The 18,856-nt window shown below is 40.7% G+C and overlaps 1 protein-coding gene across 1 annotated transcript in view; it reads right to left on the bottom strand.

The window, feature by feature from the left end:
* The window catches only part of DDX47 (DEAD-box helicase 47), a 42,488-nt gene extending 25,265 nt beyond the window's left edge, over positions 1–17,223 (bottom strand). The window contains exons 1-7 of the mRNA XM_075182908.1: positions 17,016–17,223; positions 15,004–15,097; positions 14,664–14,852; positions 12,646–12,717; positions 11,429–11,547; positions 10,381–10,452; positions 2,350–2,466 (exon numbers count right to left, since the gene is read on the bottom strand). Of these exons, the coding sequence (XP_075039009.1) occupies positions 2,350–2,466; positions 10,381–10,452; positions 11,429–11,547; positions 12,646–12,717; positions 14,664–14,852; positions 15,004–15,097; positions 17,016–17,075 (723 nt within the window). The 5' untranslated portion in view covers positions 17,076–17,223. The remainder of the gene's footprint in view (positions 1–2,349; positions 2,467–10,380; positions 10,453–11,428; positions 11,548–12,645; positions 12,718–14,663; positions 14,853–15,003; positions 15,098–17,015) is intronic.
* Between the last annotated feature and the right edge of the window lie 1,633 nt (positions 17,224–18,856).

The following is an 18,856-nucleotide window of genomic DNA, read 5'->3' as shown; positions in this document are numbered from 1 at the left end:
CTACATGTGGTTATGTAGGCAGAAGTACAGCACTATCTCTCCCAATCCCCGCAAGCTTGCACCCGTGGGAATGAACGTACAGTCCAAAATGAAGGAGCCTCTTGCTGAGAATTTGTCTTTTCAGCCAACACAGAAGGTACTAATGAGTCTTCAGCAACAGACTAAAATACTCTACCAATAAAGGGTTAGATCATGACCATCTGGCTTAAAGCTCGTTCTGGAAAGTCTGAGAGTGGGTCCAAAATGTAGCCTCTTTTTATGATGCTTCCGGTCCATAGGGCCAAAGACCACCTGATCCACTGGTCCAGAAAACAACAAGGGACATGATCCCTCCATGTATCTTCCTGGGTGGAGAAGTGATCCCGTTATGTGAACTGTTTTTCAGAGGTCTTAGAACCACAAAATCTGCCTGACCAAGTCTGCATACCAATTTGGCGACACCCATGTGAGTTGAAGTACTGACCCTCACAGAATTTCCTCTCGCTTTCCCTGGCAGAGAAATGACCAGAATCTCTGATATTTTTAGGAGCATAACATAGGGAAAGAAGCCTTTCATTCCGTCCAGTTCTGGACCAAAGAGGACAGAGTCTTTTTGAACTCAACATCTGCCTCTCATGACGCAAGCCAGATAGAACTTCTGGCTGCTACCATCAAATTTGAGGTTCTGAATGGAGCCCTAGTCCTGCATCATGTAAAGTAATCATGATACTACTAAGAGCTAGGCATCCCTGGTTGTATGCTCTCACAGAGTTACTAAGCCCACTTTTCTACTGCTTTGACTACCTACACAGCCACAACAATTGGTCTAAGACAGTTTCCCAAACCCAGTCTTCAAGTATCCCTAACAGTGCTCGTTTTCCATATCTCTTTGCTGGAGCACAGGTGTATTCATTACAGACTGACACATTTTGAATATCCACAGGAGATACTAATTATTATTTCAATTGTGACCTGGAAAGCCTGCACTGTTAGGGGTACTTGAGAACTGGGTTTGGAATACAATGGTCTAAATCATGAACCTGTTGTGACAAAGATGAACTTTAAAAAACCCTTGTATTTTCTATTTGGGCTGTCCTTTAAGGAATCAGAGTTTAGAATAGGGATAGTCGTGGATTTTGCAAGACTGGCATCCATTTTTATTGAAATCTCTCAAGTCGCTGTGTCCGCTTCCGAGAAGGGGTGGTTGAACTGGTACCTCGCCGGAACTTTAAAACTCCTATCTGCACTAACAATAGAATGTCAAGTACTCCAAGGCAAAACATCCCCTAGAAGTGTAGGCAGCATAGAAAGTTTTCTGGCACCGCATAAGGCGAGCAGCAGTGTGAATTCTAATGGTCTATCCTCAGTAAAAGCCCACCAAGGAGATGGCGCCACACTTGCGGGGAGTTCTCAAATATAACATCCAGGGTGCAATGCAGCAAGCCATGCTCCTGCTTGACATCTGAAGGGCTGTTCTGGTAGGCGCCGTGGCTCCTAGAGTGTGGTCTCTATAGCCGGCACCGTGTTCTCCATTCTCACATTGCATCTTTTCATTTGATTTATAACCGGACTAAAAATCTCTAGGAATGATGTTGGGCAAATTCTGAAGTGTGAATGCACTCACAACCAGCAGTGTAGGCAGATCTCCATAGACTTTACAAAGTCACAAACTTTTCAGCAGACAATTATGATAGATGAAGAGCACAGATTTGAAAGTAAATCTTGTAAGTGTGTACACATGAAGCATGCCAATTGGGAGTTTCAGTCATTAGTAAAAGCGTTAAAGATATCACATCTGGAGAACCTTTCTGTAGTGTTAAGTCCTAGCTTAACATACATGCAAAATGTGTGAATGTTTTGCATAATCCTCCTCTGACCACACTTTGAGGCAGCCACAATCAATTTCTGATTTATATAGGATCCCAATACAGAAGTTTGGATTGCTTTTATATCCATTCACCAAGTATTCTGTTTATTAAAGAATACTAAAAGTTTATCATAAAGATTACCATTTAAAATCATCCCACCAAACCCTTGCACAAATGGCTTAATTTGGGGTTTACTAATCATTTTTTTTTTAAAAAAAAACAAAAAAAAACCCCAAAACAAACATTTTTTTTTGTACATTTAAAGTTTTGCTTTTACAACAGGAATTGACAACTTCTACTTCAGTTCTGAAAAATCCCATGTTTGATTCCTGCATGTTTCACAAAATCTATACAATGTTATTTGGGAAATTAAAGTTTACACAGCAATGAAAACAGAACAAATGAATATCCTCAGTACACAATAGATTTTATGGGTTCATTAGAATTTACTGATGAATTCTAAAAAAAAAATATAAAAGGAAGATGGAAAAGAAATGAATACCTTGAACTTGGACGGGATGAAAATATAAAATTGTTGCAGTTTATCCACTGTCTGATACTTAGAAGACACTGCACATTTCACTGGGTCTCTCAGAGCTGCACGTTCTAGTTTTTGCACCTGAGAATGAAATGAGGAAGAAATAATATTGATATTGTCTGTACCTGCACTCTACGTGGTGTATTCTCATATTAGATAATCCATCGTTACAGAAGGATATCAAATCTCAGAAATGTTACTTGACGCAGAAAAGAAGGTGGCAGCAGCCAGTGTGCCTTTATACAGGGCACGGAATTTAGAGGTAGATTTGGCAAGAATTCTAGTTGACATCAGCAGAGCCTGGGAAAGCTCTATGTCGAATCAATAAAAAGGAAACATTTGAGTTTAATTTTATTTAAGGCTTTACGGGCATTAAAAACGTTTGCCAATCAGGTTGCCAGAAATTTTCTAAAAAAGAGTTATAGTCTATTCCAGTGGTTCCCAAACTGTGTGCCTAGGCGATATCACAGGGGTGCCTCGGCCAGGGCCAGTAGTAAGCAAGGTGGATGAATACTTGGTAATTATTTTGGCATAGGGGTACCATGAAAAAATTATGGAGACCCTAAAGGTGCCATGAGCTGAAAAAGTTTGGAATCCACTGGTCTATTTTAATATTGAAATAAGCATTAAGTTCTTAGGATTATTAACAAGTGAGCCTGATGGTGTCACTATTTACTTGTACCATATATACATGTGTCTAGTGAAGATGTAGCTCTGTAGATATAAAGGAGGTACCTACCCAAAATGGTTACTTATTTTACAGCTAAACTCCCCTTTTTACATTTGGCAGAACCAGAGGGGTCCTAAATATTGGATCTTGAAAGTGTTACAGAAGCGTACTTAGTTGACGGAATCCATGACAGCCATCCAACACAAATAATAAGGTGCATTAAATTAAATTAAAAAAAGTGACCCTTAAAAAGTGAATATCTAAGGAACAGCAATGGTCAGAATTTCATCTGAAAAATATATTTTTGGTGGACAAGGGTACTGTAGCGGCTTTAGTTTCCAACAGTATAATTTGAGACTAGTGCAAAATTGTAATTGTGAAATGTTGACAGAAGTTATAGGAGGCTGTACTTTAGACCAGCTCTGTGCCCTACCTCCCACATAATCATCTTTTCACTAATTAAAAAAAAAAGTGTTAAAAATTTGTGGAGGCAAAAGATGGGTGCCATTACACCAAGGTCAGGTTATTTTTGGAATATCTACTGTAGTACTATCTCAGATAATCTGCTGAACAAGAGAGTTCAACTGTCATTGCGGTTAGCATCTTTGTTCCTCCTTTAATTATCTCTATGACCTCCTAGCAGTAGCTGCAGCAACAATGTCTGAAGATGAGAAGCAAGTGGTGGCAGACAAAGATTCTGCTTTAGAGTAACCACACACTCTCCCCATCAACAACTACAAGTGTTATTCCACTACCTTATATATGAATTTTGCACCGTATCACTTAGATTGCAAGCTCATTTAGGAAGGGACACCTTTAACTTACTTTTCATGTTACTGCATGTTATTTTTTATTTGTATTAAGTTCCCCTCAATGAACAGAGCTACGTAATATGGTAACACATTACATGTAAAGGATAACGATTCAAAAAGTAAAAACAATGATATTCTCATTAAAAGTTTTACAAAAATACACAAGGTTGACCATTGTTCTTTAAAAGGAGTAATCGAGATGACTTATTTTATATAATGAATACTAGGAGCTGTAACGAAGCAATACTTTAACAAAGAAAGTATTTGTTTTGTAACAACCATTCTGGTAGTTAGGGGTAAAAAAAAAAAAAAGGGGGATCTTTTACTCACCGTAAAATCCATGTCCATGAATCCATTTGGGGACACTGTGACAATGGGGTATAGTAAACAGACCAATTCATCTGCCAGACCCAATGAAAAATTACAGATACGATGGAATTAAGAATAAATACAATAGGTGCTGGTAATGGATCGTGGATTGATGTATTGGTTCGTACAATGATTGTGGTTTCGGGTAAATCAGTGGATCGGGCGGTATGTAGAAAGTGTTCGCTAATATGGTTTAGAGATTGCTAGTTTTCCGTAATCCTCGGTAACATTCATATGTAATTACCTTGTAGTGGATTGTTGTTCGCTCGTACGGTGCCCTTGGGTATAGTGTGTGCTGTCTGTTCACGGTGTTGCCAGTCTACTTCTGCGAGGTGGCGGGTCAGGAGGAAACGCTGAAGTGAGCCGGTCTCCGTCTGGAGGTGAGTGGCTGGAGATCCCCGCGCGTGTGCGTCCGGTCTCGTTGTAGGCGGGCACTATGTGCCGGCGTGTAGAGTCTCGTGGGGTGCTGGTGTAGCGCTAGATATAGTGCATGCGCGGCTCGATGGAATGAGATAAAGTCGCTACATGGTGAAGCACTGTATTCTTTAATGCCAGTATATAAAGATTTACACTTACAGTAAAGTTGCTTGTATTAAGCACGTCTGCAACGATATAGATGACAGTGTATTTTCTCTGACGCTTTTTGTCCGATCTGGACTTTAAGGAGTGAGTGTTTGTGTGCTTGGTGTGCTCTTAAAGGAGAGGGCAATACCTGATTGGATGGGATTCCTGAAAGTTGATTGGATCGGGAAACCTAGGGGTGGACACACGATGTGATCCAACTAATGGGGACAGGTGTTGTGATCCTAGATACTGTGGGTAGCATAATCACAGGGAGGGTGACAGGGTGGGATAACAAATATAAAAAACAGGGAATTTATAAGCATTCACTATGTTACTCTATCTATAATACAATTTTACATAGACCTTTGTGTGTGGCAAATGGGCATGGGAAGGATATCATAGGGGATGTCTAGAGCCCCAGGAGTGTGTGTACAGGGGTCGGGGAGTGGAATGGAGATAGAATGCACTGTAGTTATATCATCACATGATTGGTTCTACATGGTAACAGTTGTGAGATGGTGAATCTATGACATTAGAGGTTTTAAATCAAAATCGATGTTTAGACCTCTGGGGTTTCAGGTTTTAAGATTGTAGATCCAGGCTGCTTCTTCCCTATTGATTTTTTGCAAAAAGTCTCCACCTCTCCAATTTCTTTTGATTTGTTGAATGGCCGTGAATTTTAAACCTTCTGGATTGGAGTTATGGACTTTGTGGAAATGATCTGGAACACTATGTAATAGTATCCCTTTCTTGATGTTGCGTATGTGCTAGCTGATTCTGACTTTTAATGTTCTGATGGTTCTCCCTACATATTGTAGGTTGCATGTGCATTCTAAAAGATAGATCACATTAGTACTGTTGCACATTATGAAATCCCTGATGGGAAACTGTTGTTATATACTGGCATTAAAGTATACAGTGCTTCACCATGTAGCATCTTTATCATTCCATCGAGCCGCGCATGCACTGTATCTAGCGCTACACCAGCACCCCACGAGACTACACGCCGGCACATAGTGCCCGCCTACAACGAGACCGGACGCGCACACGCGTGGGGATCTCCAGACGGAGACCGGCTCACTTCAGCGTTTCCTCCTGACCCGCCACCTCGCAGAAGTAGACTGGCAACACCGTGAACAGACAGCACACACTATACCCAAGGGCACCGTACGAGCGAACAACAATCCACTACAAGGTAATTACATATGAATGTTACCGAGGATTACGGAAAACTAGCAATCTCTAAACCATATTAGCGAACACTTTCTACATACCGCCCGATCCACTGATTTACCCGAAACCACAATCATTGTATGGACCAATACATCAATCCACGATCCATTACCAGCACCTATTGTATTTATTCTCAATTCCATCGTATCTGTAATTTTTTATTGGGTCTGGCAGATGAATTGGTCTGTTATGTCTGTTTTCCATAATATTTTTATGTTTGATCTCTTCTTCACTTGGATATAATATAAGCGTGTTTATGTCTATGGTAACTATTGTTTAACACTGTGCAATCGATTTACTATACATTGGAGATCTATCTACCAGGTCATTTCTACACCTCACTTGCCACAAGTGATTGCCCCATACCACAGTTCCAAGTAATTAAGCGCAATTGGGCCATTCTATTATCTCGATTCTACTAAGGGGAATGGTTAACCCCGTCCGTATTGCAGCTCATACTTTACTACTGTTTGTCTAGTGCATCCTTCACCTACTGTATTCAATGGGGTATAGAAGATGGAATTGGAGCTAGGGCACTTTAAATCTCAAAATGGTGAAGGATCTCTCATTCCCTACTATGCCCCGCTTAACTGGAGCCATCTTTAGTTTTATTACAAAGCCCAGAAGAGAGGGCCTAACTAAGAATAACAGAATACCTAGAATGTAAACAAACAGAGCAAAGGGAGGGAACGCAGTGTTCCAAAAATGGACTCAAATGGATTTTACGGGAATAAAAAAAAAATAATCCTCTTTTCTGCAAATGTGGGATCCTGCGACAACGGGAACACTGCCCCAAAGGGTGTGAGTGAGCTGAAGCTACTATGCAGAAAACTGTGGTTCAAAAGCTTGCAATCCAGGATGCAATACCCTGCAACCTGTAAAGGTGTGGAAAGATCAAGTAGTGACCCAATACAGTAGTGCAGCCAAAACACCCCAACATGCTCCCGAGGAAGCACCAACCTGGGTGAAAGAAGTTAATCTAAACAGCACAGGTTGAGCTCTGCAACAGAAGCCAAACAAACAGTGACGAATTCTACAAAAGCAGTAGCGTGCGTAAATGGCAGCCACACACACACCCACTTGTACAAATCATACCGAATGATAAGGGGTTATATGGTCTTACAAACCAAAGCTGTAAGTTCCATATAGCATCTGAGAGCCCGGACCACAGCCAGAAGTTGCAAACATTAGAAATTGGAGACTAAGACAAAATGTTGTAACAACACTCTCCAAGTTTAAGAGAAACCAAGAGACCCCCTTCAGCACACAAGAGAACTTTGTGCCAAGCACCGCTCTGCCAGAATGAAAAATCAGAAAAGACTGACAAGCCCAAAAGACGAAACCACGATAGTTATTAGTAGAAGATAATGGTGCCCTCAACTAAATCGCTTGTGGTAAGAAACCCCCGGACCAAAGGATGACTGCTTCAGTAGACATGCTGCCCAAGCAGACGACCAAAAGAGTGCATTAAAGAGGACCATGAAGTAGAAGAACTGTACCAAGAGGCAACCAGCAAGGCAGACCTACGGTCAACCCTAGGATATCAGAGTATCACGCCTGGGGTGTCCATTCTGGAGCCACCAGAAAGGCGGTAACTTGCACTCATGGTAACTACATCAACATCAGGCATCCGATTGGCTTAGAATTTATTCTGCAGCAGGACAAGGACCCCAAAGAGCCCTGATCTCAACATCATTGTGTCTGTCTGGGGTTACATGAAGAGAAACGGATTTGAGCAAGCCTACATCCACATTAGATCTGTGGTTAGTTCTCAGAGATGTTTGGAACAACCTCCATGCCAAGGTTCTTCAAAAACTGTCTGCAGGTGCATCTAAAAGAATTGATGCTGTTTTGAAGGCAAAGGGTGGTCACACCAAATATTGATTTGATTTCTCTTCTGTTCATTCACTTTGCTTTATGTTAATTGATAAAAAAATAAACTATTAACACTTCTATTGTTGAAAGCATTCTTACTTTGCAGATTTTCCCCACCTGCCTAAAACTTTTGCATAGTATTTAAAATCAAAGGGTAAAACCCGAAACCAATAGTGTCTATTGGGCACTACAAACTGAAGCCCCTCCTCTATGGCAACATGTAGGTAGGCATAGATTGCGTCTAGTGAGGCAAAGAGTGATGGGTAGTTCATGAATGAAGATTAGTTTATTTTGAATTGATCAAAGTGAACAAACTCATTTAGTTCACAGCTCTGGCAAAGATTATTTCCTCAGGAAATAAAAAAAAGTGGGAGGAGTTAAGACAAAAATAAAGCACAGCAGCTCCAGTAGACTCAATTATTATCTCACTCACACTGGCTTTTTCATTCCTAATGCTGTAAAATGAAAGTAGAAAGTGCAACACAGTCCATGAAATACAAATCTAATTTTATAACAAAATGAATCTGAGATTGCACTGACTAGTTAAAGCCTGTGTGTGCGTGAGTGTCTGCGTGTGTATTTTCTTGGTACTCACATTTTTGTGATAAAATTACTGTCCTATTAGTCCAAACTCTTGATGCTGGCTTTGGTACTGGGTCCTAAACTGAGCTAGAAGTACTAGCCAGACTTCTAGCGAATCCAGCTAATAAGTAACGCTAGCCACAACACAGCCTGGGAATCCCCACGGGTGGTTGGCATTGGCAGAAGCATGCTGACCAAGGCACTCAGACTCGCATCAGTCAGACTGTCCAAGAGAAAATGTAGAATTACATAAGGCACAAATATAGTGTTGCACAGACTTTCAGCAGACCCTTTAGGCTTGGAGGTGTCTTTTTATTTTTTTATTTTTTGCATAGACCCAGAGTGAAGGAAAGCCTTCAAAAAAGGCTAGTCACTCTCCAGGGAAGGGTCCCTATATTGTTAAACATAGTGGTGAAATTTGATTACACATAGACATGCCAAAAATTAGTGTTTTAAGACACCACATGGTATTATTTTTGGTCTAAAAAGGATTATACTACACCGATAGTGTAATATTGATCCCTGCAGCTATATTAAATAAATCAATAAAATAGTCACAGTTTGTGTACTAAAGAGCAATGGGTACACAAATATACAAAGTGAGCAACAGGCAGTACTTTTAACACACAAAAAAAAAAAAAACACAGCACCGAATGAGAGGGCACAGAAGAGAGTAGTTAACTGCAGTGATGACAGGTAGAAAATGACGGCGCTGAGGGAAGGAACACGCCCTCACACAATCGCGGTAATGGCCAGTCTCATCCATCCATTTCCCTACCACTGCCACTCACGGCGTTCTGTCAACTTGGTCGCTCAGCCGGTCTCCTGTAAGGAGAGAACATTTTCCAGCAGCGTGTCCTCTGGTCAAGAAGAACTGCTCGTTGTCAAAGGATTGAGGGAGACTGCTCAAGTCGTGACAAACATGCTTGAGTGAAAGAAACCTAGCAGCTACTCGCTCATTGGGAGACGCCTCCGCACTAAGATGGCACTAAGATGACTAGCGCCTGTGTAAAATTAGAGCGCAAAGTCAATGGCTGCCAAACACCCTAGGGTGAGAGAAGCCTAGAGGAAACTCATCCCAGTACAGGGATCCAGATTGAGGGAAGCCTACAGGCTATTTACTCTCTGGTGGGTATCCCTGCATGTGCTGTAGATTCCAAGTAAAAATAAAAAAATAAAATTACAGAAAAACAAACAAGCAAGCAAGAAAGCAAGCACCAGGCATAGAGCCCAAAAGAAAACCGACCTACCCCATCCAACCTGATTAAATCTTGACTGACTGCCATAACCACTTTGCCAATGCCGTGACCTTGAAAGGATTCGCCTTTGCATCCAACTGGGTCTTCTGGGTTTGAGACACACAAAAGCTCCCCTCATCTGGCAAAGAGAATTCTAAATTTGAATTCTCACCTAGAAAACTGTCTCTGAACATTGGGAAATCAAGAGTCTATCCAACGAAGATAATATTTGACAATACCAAAACAGACATTTCTATCGTATTGGCCCACGCTGGTTTACCATGGGCCATAGCACTTGAACCTGTTGCTGTAAGAGCAACTCCAGTAGGAGAGTGTCTGGTCCAGGCACAGACTCATATGAAGGAAATTAATGTACACTAACCATTCTAGGAGGTGCAGCAAGTCAACTGAGCCAGGGATTTCCCCCCCAAGCAGGACCTGTCTCCCCCACAAGTAATGGCCAGCCCGACACGGGCTGTACGGTGGGCAACTGGTTCCTGCCATAAGTCTAGCAATTTTGTTTGGCACGTGGAATAGGAAAAATATATACAGTTTAAAAAAAAATAAATATATATATATATATATATATATATATATATATACACATACATACACAACCCATGAATGTTCCCCATCAAACATGGCAGCTCACCTTTTTTGTCATTGTGGCAGAGAACAGAAAGGTCTTACGATCACGAGGAATCACTTTAAGAATTTTGTCCACCTAGATAAAGGAAACAGTCTGTAAGTGACTCATCTATAAACAGGATTTTTTGGGTTTCACAGCATTAATGGTGTAACCTCAATTGATCGAAAGGGAACTACAATCAAGAAAAGTAATAATTAAAAAAAACACAAATAGAAAGCAGGCTTATCTTATCTAGTCCTGCTCATTTTCATGGAAGGCACGTTGTAGCATACGACATGTATGACAACACATCGAGTGTTCTTCAATAAAGCACTATTGAGTGCATTTAAAGAGACTGGATGGATTCAGACCTCCAGGTAAGCGACAGGGAACAGGAGCCCTTATTTGCTACATGGCTTGGTTGGTTATATTAAGGGGGAAGTTGTCCAGAGGTGGATAACCCCTTTCACTACAGGATGCTACAAAGTAGATGACAAAGTAAACATTGGGATCTGAGATGGGTAAACTCTTAGGAAAAAACAAAGCAGAAGATATTAAAACAACAACAACATAGAACATCAGTGAAAGCAGGCTAGCAACTAGAAAACAAGGAAAAACTACATTACATAAAATAAAGCATAAATCAATATTTTCACAAGACCGTGATATAAATGTTAGCACTTATTTTGGGGTTCAACTTGTACTGTGTCTATACTATAATAATTTCAGACAGCCTATTTGTAAAACACAATAATGAAACGTTAAAATTTCTTTTGGGAGAACTAGTGAAGTAACTTGCTAATCAAGTCTTAAACTAAGAAATCCAAAAATGCAAAACCAACCATCATCAGCTCAAGTTGGTATGTGAGGGTTGCTGGTAGCATATAATGGAGAAGCATGCTGCATGTATAATATATTCTGCATAACACCCCTAGAGTGTATAAACAATCTGCTAGTAGCAAATTTTACCTCACACTTCATTTTCAGCTACTGGTTTTCAGTTAATTTTGTTTCCATGACAGTTTTAAATGATAGCACTAGTAATATGGCAACTAGTCACTGAAGATCTCACCTCTGTTTCAAAGTCCATGTTAAGTATGCGATCAGCTTCATCCATGACTAGGTACTTAACGGCTCGAAGGTTAAATCCCTTTGTGTTTTCCAGATGGTCAATGAGACGCCCAGGTGTGGCTAATGAGAAACAAAGGATTATAGAATTTTAATGCTCAGTAGTCATGTTAGATTCTATAATTAGGCAATTTCTTTTACTTAGGTCTGGTAATAACTTTTTATGGTCCAGCCATCACCACTTGTATTGTTTTGTACAAAGAGGACTACTGAAGCTTTCCTTGGATATATACATACTATCACAACTAGCAAAGACAAACCTATGCTTTTGTATTATTATAACCTGAATCCTTATTCTACTGATCAGATCTCTAACAAGTCTTCTAAAAGACAAAAGATAGTTTGCATCAGAGGCAGGGTGTGCAGCTGCTATGGAGCCAAAAGTCCTGCAATGCCAGACCACCCTCCTGAGGTCCACCTGCTCTGCTCTTCTGAGCATTAGTGAGGGAAGGTGCATGTGCAGCAAAGTCCATTCCTGCGCAGGTGCAGACACCCACACTTGCGTACTGAAGCCCAAAACCACGGTGCGACCTACTTACATATTGTAAGAACAGCAAATTTGTTATAGCTTGTAACACTTGTTTAAAATGCCTGCCTATTATAGACAGATGTCTTTTTCTTTGATTCAATTTATTCTTTTAACTTTTTATATTAGGAGTAATGTGCGGAGCTTTTTAATGTTAAAGGGCCAACCATGTAGAACCTGAGGAGTATCAGGTTGTCTATGACTGGAGTATGCATTACAGCAGTGTAGGTATAGCAAAGTGTGGATCTTGTACTGTGAGTACAATAAGTATCACTACCATGTTGGGTAGCATAATATGGGGGTCACTTATCTGATGAGCACAAGTAATGTAGATAGTACGAGTGGGTAGACAGGCATTGCCTGGTCCTTCCCGAAATTTGCATTGGGTCAGTGATTTCATGTATCGCTCCAGGTTTGCTTGGAAACTACGACAAGCTATCAAATCTCTTAAGCACTACAGCCTTTATTTTGCTCAAAAAGAAAATCTACATAAAATCTAAATGTATCATTTCTTTGTACAATGCAACTTTAGCTTGCCCCTGTCTCAAACTTCCCAGGTTATAAACAATCATTCAGATAATAACACTTCTCTACTTTGATAAATGGCATAACAGATGGACTTAAAACGTTCATACCAATAACAATATGAGGCTTCTTGGCAAGTGCCAAAGCTTGTGACATCATATCAATTCCACCAACGATAACCGCTGCAAAAAACAAAAACATATTAGAAACATTGGTGAAGTTTGTGGTTTTTTTTAAAATAAATACAACACAGCTAACTTTAGTTTGCATCGGAAGAATGTTAGACCATTATGCCAGCATTAGATGTCAAGGTAAAAATTGGATTTGTCCTTTTTCAAAATGAAACAAAAAAAAATAAATAAAATGTAGTAAAATATGAAAAGAAATAGGACGCGAAAGCCTGAAGGAAGAAGTGTGGAAACATTTGCATTCGCACAAAACCACAAAAGTTTTCCAAACAACGTAATAGTTGCATGCAGACACTGGTTTTCTGACAGCACCATATCCTCCCATATTGACATACACAGTGTGAGAACAGGAGTGTTGCACCTTCACCATAAACTAATGCAGGAGTGTCCCCCAGATAGAATGCTGGACAAAGATAGTTTGTATCAGTGATGAAACTACCACTTCTGTAGGAGCTGTGACCCCTGAAGAGCCCAGAAGTGAGAGGGACATTGTCTATAGTCCCCCTGCTATTTGGTAGGCCACAGCAATATACTCTAGGTACCAGGGCAGAATATTTAATTCTCCAACTTGACCTACATTCTGTTCATAAGGTCACAATGGAAGCAGCAGGACCTATGGATACATAGATCCAAACGCTTCAAGTTAGACTGACCCTTGTCCTGTGCCTGGTCCTTATGAATAAATCTCTATGGCAGTTGATTCTTCCTCCATAAATATATATTCAAATCTATGGGCAAGTAAAACCTCCAATGTAAAAACTTAACATCTTGGGTGTATCTTTAACTTCTCCAGATTCATTACTAGAGGAATCTTCCAGAATCCCTGGTGAATCACATTCTGACTGCAAATATACTTCCTCTAAATCAATGACACTTTGCGCTACAGAAAATAGAACACTATTAGGAAAGACACAGGGGAAGGATGAGGAGCTGCCTTAAGTTTTTTTAAAAAAAATAAAAATAAATGTCCCTACCTAATCTGGAAATGGATTTAACCCACTGTAATGGCTGCCATGAAGAATTAAAGGAGAAAAATGTATTGTAGAAGTGTGAATGTGCACTTATGAATGTGTGGGTGTATAATGGGAGATTTCAGATTCAACATTATACCATGTCCAGTTATTCAACAAGTCACTAAAGGAATTGTTTTATTTGTTTTCTTCAAGAAACTACTCTAAAAATCTGCATTTAACATTTTTTGAAAGCCTGGGATCGTGCTTTCGTGATCCAAAAAAGGTGCAAAACCATTAAAAGGTGCACTAAAGGATGCCGAACATGACCCTTCCTTAAAAAAGAAAAAAGGCCTAAGTCCCCGACCACCGGAACCAAAAGGTCTCTTAGGGTGCAAGGGTCTTTAGACCCCCTTCGCCGCAAGGCCCCTGGGATCCACCGAAGCTTCACCCAAGGCTCGACAACCAGTCCAACCCCAGGAAGGGAAGACCAATGATGGCTTCAGGGGGCCGGAATCTAAGGGCCACACAGCACCCCTAGATCTTTCAGGGACGTAGCCCAAAAGGGCCTACCCGCACCCTAAAATCCAGAAGCATGAAAACATAGAAGTGAAGGTGACGAACGTGGAGAAAAAAAATATATAGCGCTGAGTGGATACGGCCCTAGCCTAATGGCTGGGCTGGTTGTAAAAACTCTCGCACAGCCAAAAGGCCATGGCAAAGAATGTAGTGGTGCTTTAAAGAGGTCAAAAGTGCATAGGTGCCAACATAATCACGTGATATCTGTATTAAGGTCTCCTGACCTGTGATTTATGGCACCCCCGGGTTGCTACTCCGGAGGCACAATTGTCTCAGGCTTTCAAAAGAGCCTACCCAGCCCCTGGCCAGAGGACCAAGTGCAGCTCTGCCACAACTGCACTTGAGCTTAGTCAAAAGGCAGAGAAGCAATTATACAACTAGTAATATTGTACTTAGAAAATTCAAACATACCACTTTTAACTCCAATGGAAGAACCAAGAGCCTCAAACTGTTCAGATATCTGGAATGCCAACTCTCTTGTTGGTGTGAGAACCAAGGCATAAAGTCTCTGTGGGCTTTCCAGCAATGTCTGAAGGATAGGTAATGCAAAAGCGCCAGTCTTTCCTGAGCCAGTCTCAGCCAAACCAATGATGTCACGACCTGTGAAGAGGTAAAGAAAATATAATACATGAATAAACATTTATTTTGCAGAAGAAAGGCAAGTGACACATTCAAATCATTTACACTAAATTACATAGAGACCCGGACGAGGGGTTGACTATTCACTGCTAAGTTTGCAATCATTAATTACCTTGAAGAGCCACAGGAATCGCCTCAATCTGAATCTTGGTTGGCTGTTTCCATCCTAACTGTTCACATGTTTCACATAACACATCTGTCACTCCCTAAAAAATAGAAATAACAAGAATATATAGTAGCCTTACATAAATTATATCACCTATGTCTACAAAACTTGACAATTAATGGAAAACTGAAAAGAGATGTGGGGAATTTATCCAACAAGCAATAGCATGATTATAATGAATTTATCCTCCACGTAAGTGACATTTAATCATGTATTCAATAGTGAAATTATAAATATACAGACAGTTCTACAAAAGTTGTTAAATGTAGTTAAGAAATAATGATTGGTTTCTTAAACAAGTGTACATTAGGACTGGATATTTATCATGTATACCTTGAGATGTGATCATTTAGGCACCCATTCATGTTTCACTGATTGGTGGTCATATTGACCAACAAAATCACAGTGACTGTCAACATGCCATAAAGATGGTTCCTTACAATTACAAAACTCCAAAAACAAATTATGGGACCATATTTGGGATCAGAACCCACAGGTTCTATTATAGACAGCAAGAGCCATTGAAAATACAAATTTCTAAGGGGCCTATTTATGTAACACCGCATTTTATGAAAGATACTTTTCAATCATCATCGCATAGATATCTCATATTTATTAAAAAAAAAAAAAAAAAAAAATCAACACAGGAACAGCTGTACCTGTTAAGTCTTACACTTACCTTTCACGGGCTCGTCGTTTGCGGTCCTCTGCGATGTGGTTTCCAGACTGCTTTGAATCCCTCTACGCATTACCCGACCGAAAAGCTTGAGCATGCGCACAGAGATCTGGACTGAAAGACGGTGGGTCATGTGACAGGGAGGGATCACATGATCCCTCCACACTTGTGCTGTCCAGCTCCACTCTTCGGAGCAGAGCTGCAGGTAGTGAAACTTTTCAATAATGTTAACGTACACCAGCTTAAGCTGGCATACATTATTATTGAAAAGTTAATTTAATACATTGTTAAATAGCGTTACTGAGCACATACACTGTTATGGGGAGTGCTCGTTAAAACGATGAGATGCAAAGCAGCAGATATCTGAGATATCTGTTGCAATGCTACAATCATAAATAGCAATTTAGTGGTTAATCCCCAAAAACTGTTGTTTTCTGGGATTTAACAGGGGGGAAAGCGTTAATAGGCCCCTATGTGTTTTGCAGCACAATGAAAGTAACATCCAAAGAAAAATTTGTTAGAATATTTTTAAGTTTACAAACATAATTCAACAAATAGAAAATTATAGCAACCATATCCTTAAAAAACAATTAAATTGAAATCAGTGTATTTATATTGAAACCTACGCCTGCATTCACAAGGTGTCACTTAATTATGTATGGAAAGGTGATTACTAATGATGCCATGCATAACAGCACAATAATTATGCAAAAACATATATTGTGGCACTACCCACCTGCACTGAGGGCTACTAAAAGTATTTATATAAAATTCAATTTGATGAACTCATGTTTGCCATAACATGTAACTGGGTCACAACTTTTGTTCCAAGTTACACTTTCAATTTTTTTCCCCCATTTTGGAATTGCTGCAGATTCAATAAATGTACATTGGTAACTGATAAAACGAAAGATGGGGAATTTTAGTAGGCTGCATGTACATGAATGATTTACGTTAGGTGAATGAGGTATGATAAAATAAAATATATATATATATATATATATATATATATATATCTCTATTTTAGAAAGAGCAGTAGCGATTGAAATTCACCAGCAACAACCGCAATCCATATAAACTATCCATGTGCACGCACCATCAAAAACACACTAAAAAACCCCACGTATCAACATTTAAATACTTATTCGCTATATAACATCACAGTACAATTCTATTTTTTTCTTTAAGAAAACCGTAATTAAGAGGCACAGATCCGCAGTCAGCGACAACGAACAGAAAAATAAGCGACTCCAAATTATATTTTTACAGCTTATGTTCTCACCAAATCTTGGAACGTTTTCGTTTCCACTTCAGTCTCTGTTACATCCACATGTTCCGCCATTCTGCTTAAGGGAAAGGAACCTTATAGGCTGTGGCTAGTTCCCCTACTGCTAAACCACCTTCTGACGTCATTAGGTCATGTGATTGCCGCAGTAACGTGCAGGCGGACAGCTGCAAATGTTCCTGTTATGTTACAGTGTAGCTGACATGACTTAAAGAAAACCAGATAACACGCTCTTGTCGGCAAAGGACATGTATGAGCACGGGCAGACTTTTTTTTTTTGGGGGGGGGGCGATTTTGCATTGCAACGTCTCTCCTCCAGTTTGAGTGGTTGATCCGTGTTGGCCCTGTCCCCTTTCCCAGATGATCGGACCCCTCCACCACAATTTATTGGGATGATGATTGCTGCATGGCGGTTGATTGGCTTGATCGCGTCTTCTGTATCTGCCAGAGTGTATGAGAAAAGTTAGTGGGCAGATGGTCATTTATTGGAAGAAAAAGCTGTGTAGTAGGTGGTCATGTGAGAGAAAAGTTTGTGGGAAGGGGAGCATGTGTGAGAAAAGGTTAAAGAATATTTAATAGTTATATAGTTTAATATATATATATATATATATATATATATATAGCAAACAGAAAATGATACAGAAATGGCTTGTGACTAATTATTAGCAATAGAATTAGTTCATATAGTCCTTCTATATACTTCCAATGTGCAGGCGGCTGCCAATCCCCCAAATAACCAGGCGATGTAGTCGGAAATAATCTAAAATACAAACAGAGGGATAGGGCGCACAATAGTATAGTATTTCGGGATTAAAGTTTCCAAATTATTAGGTGGTATATATATGTGTACCAGACTGTCAGAGTGTGTAAAGTATACAATACTTAATTCCAAATAAAATCTTTAAAAATATGTAAAACATGCGTAGTATCCTTCAAATATGACCTCAATGTAACTGTTAGGAACCCCTCCAGCCGGCACAACACAACCCGGAGTCTACTCTGCCAGTCAGGTGTTCACTGGAGCCCCTGATGGTGGGGACAGACTGGGCTGCAGACTGACAGAGGGTCGTGAAGTGTGTACCGGCTGGGGAGAACCCAGGCAAGAAGAGTCAGGTCCACGCAGAGGTCAAAGGCCGGCAGCAGGTAACAGTAATGATGAACAAGCTGAGGTCAGAGGTCACAGGCAAAGTAGCAGAACGGGTAAACAAGCCAAGGATCAGGGTCACAGGAAACACAAGCGAAGTCCAATACGAAGCCAAGGGTCATACACGGGAAGTCAAACGTAGATACAGGATACAGGAACTGGAACAAGCAGGTCAGCAGACTGGAGCACAGAAGCTATAACCGGCAATGAGGCAGCAGACCTCATTGCCTTAAATACCCAGCTGAACCAATCACAGGTTGAACACACTCCTGCAGGTTAATAGCGCAGTCACTAATAGAGCCAATCAGGGCTTGCCCCTGGCCTGCACAGTTGCAGGCTAATGCCTGTAATTGCCTCCTATAATCTGCCCCTATTAATTAGCCCACAGGCTGTAGAATCGCTGCGCCCGGCTTCCTCCTATTGCCGGGACGCAGCTCTGAAGCGTCTGCTGGTTGCCCCGGCAACGGCCGGGTTATGGCCGGAAATGACGTCCCGGTCGCCATGGCGACGGCCGGGACGCGGGTAAGTGAGTCGCGGCGGCTGGGCACTGCCGCGGCTCGTAACAGTACCCCCCCCTTGAGGAGGGGTCGAGGGACCCCGACATCCTGGTTTCCTAGGGAATTTTTTGAAGAACTCCTTCAGTTTCTTTGGGGCATGGAGTTGTCTCCGCGGAACCCAAGATCGCTCTTCTAAT

This window comes from Mixophyes fleayi, chromosome 8 (genome assembly GCF_038048845.1).
Source record: "Mixophyes fleayi isolate aMixFle1 chromosome 8, aMixFle1.hap1, whole genome shotgun sequence".
Lineage (NCBI taxonomy): Eukaryota > Metazoa > Chordata > Amphibia > Anura > Limnodynastidae > Mixophyes > Mixophyes fleayi.
This window is presented reverse-complemented; position numbering and strand designations above follow the sequence as displayed.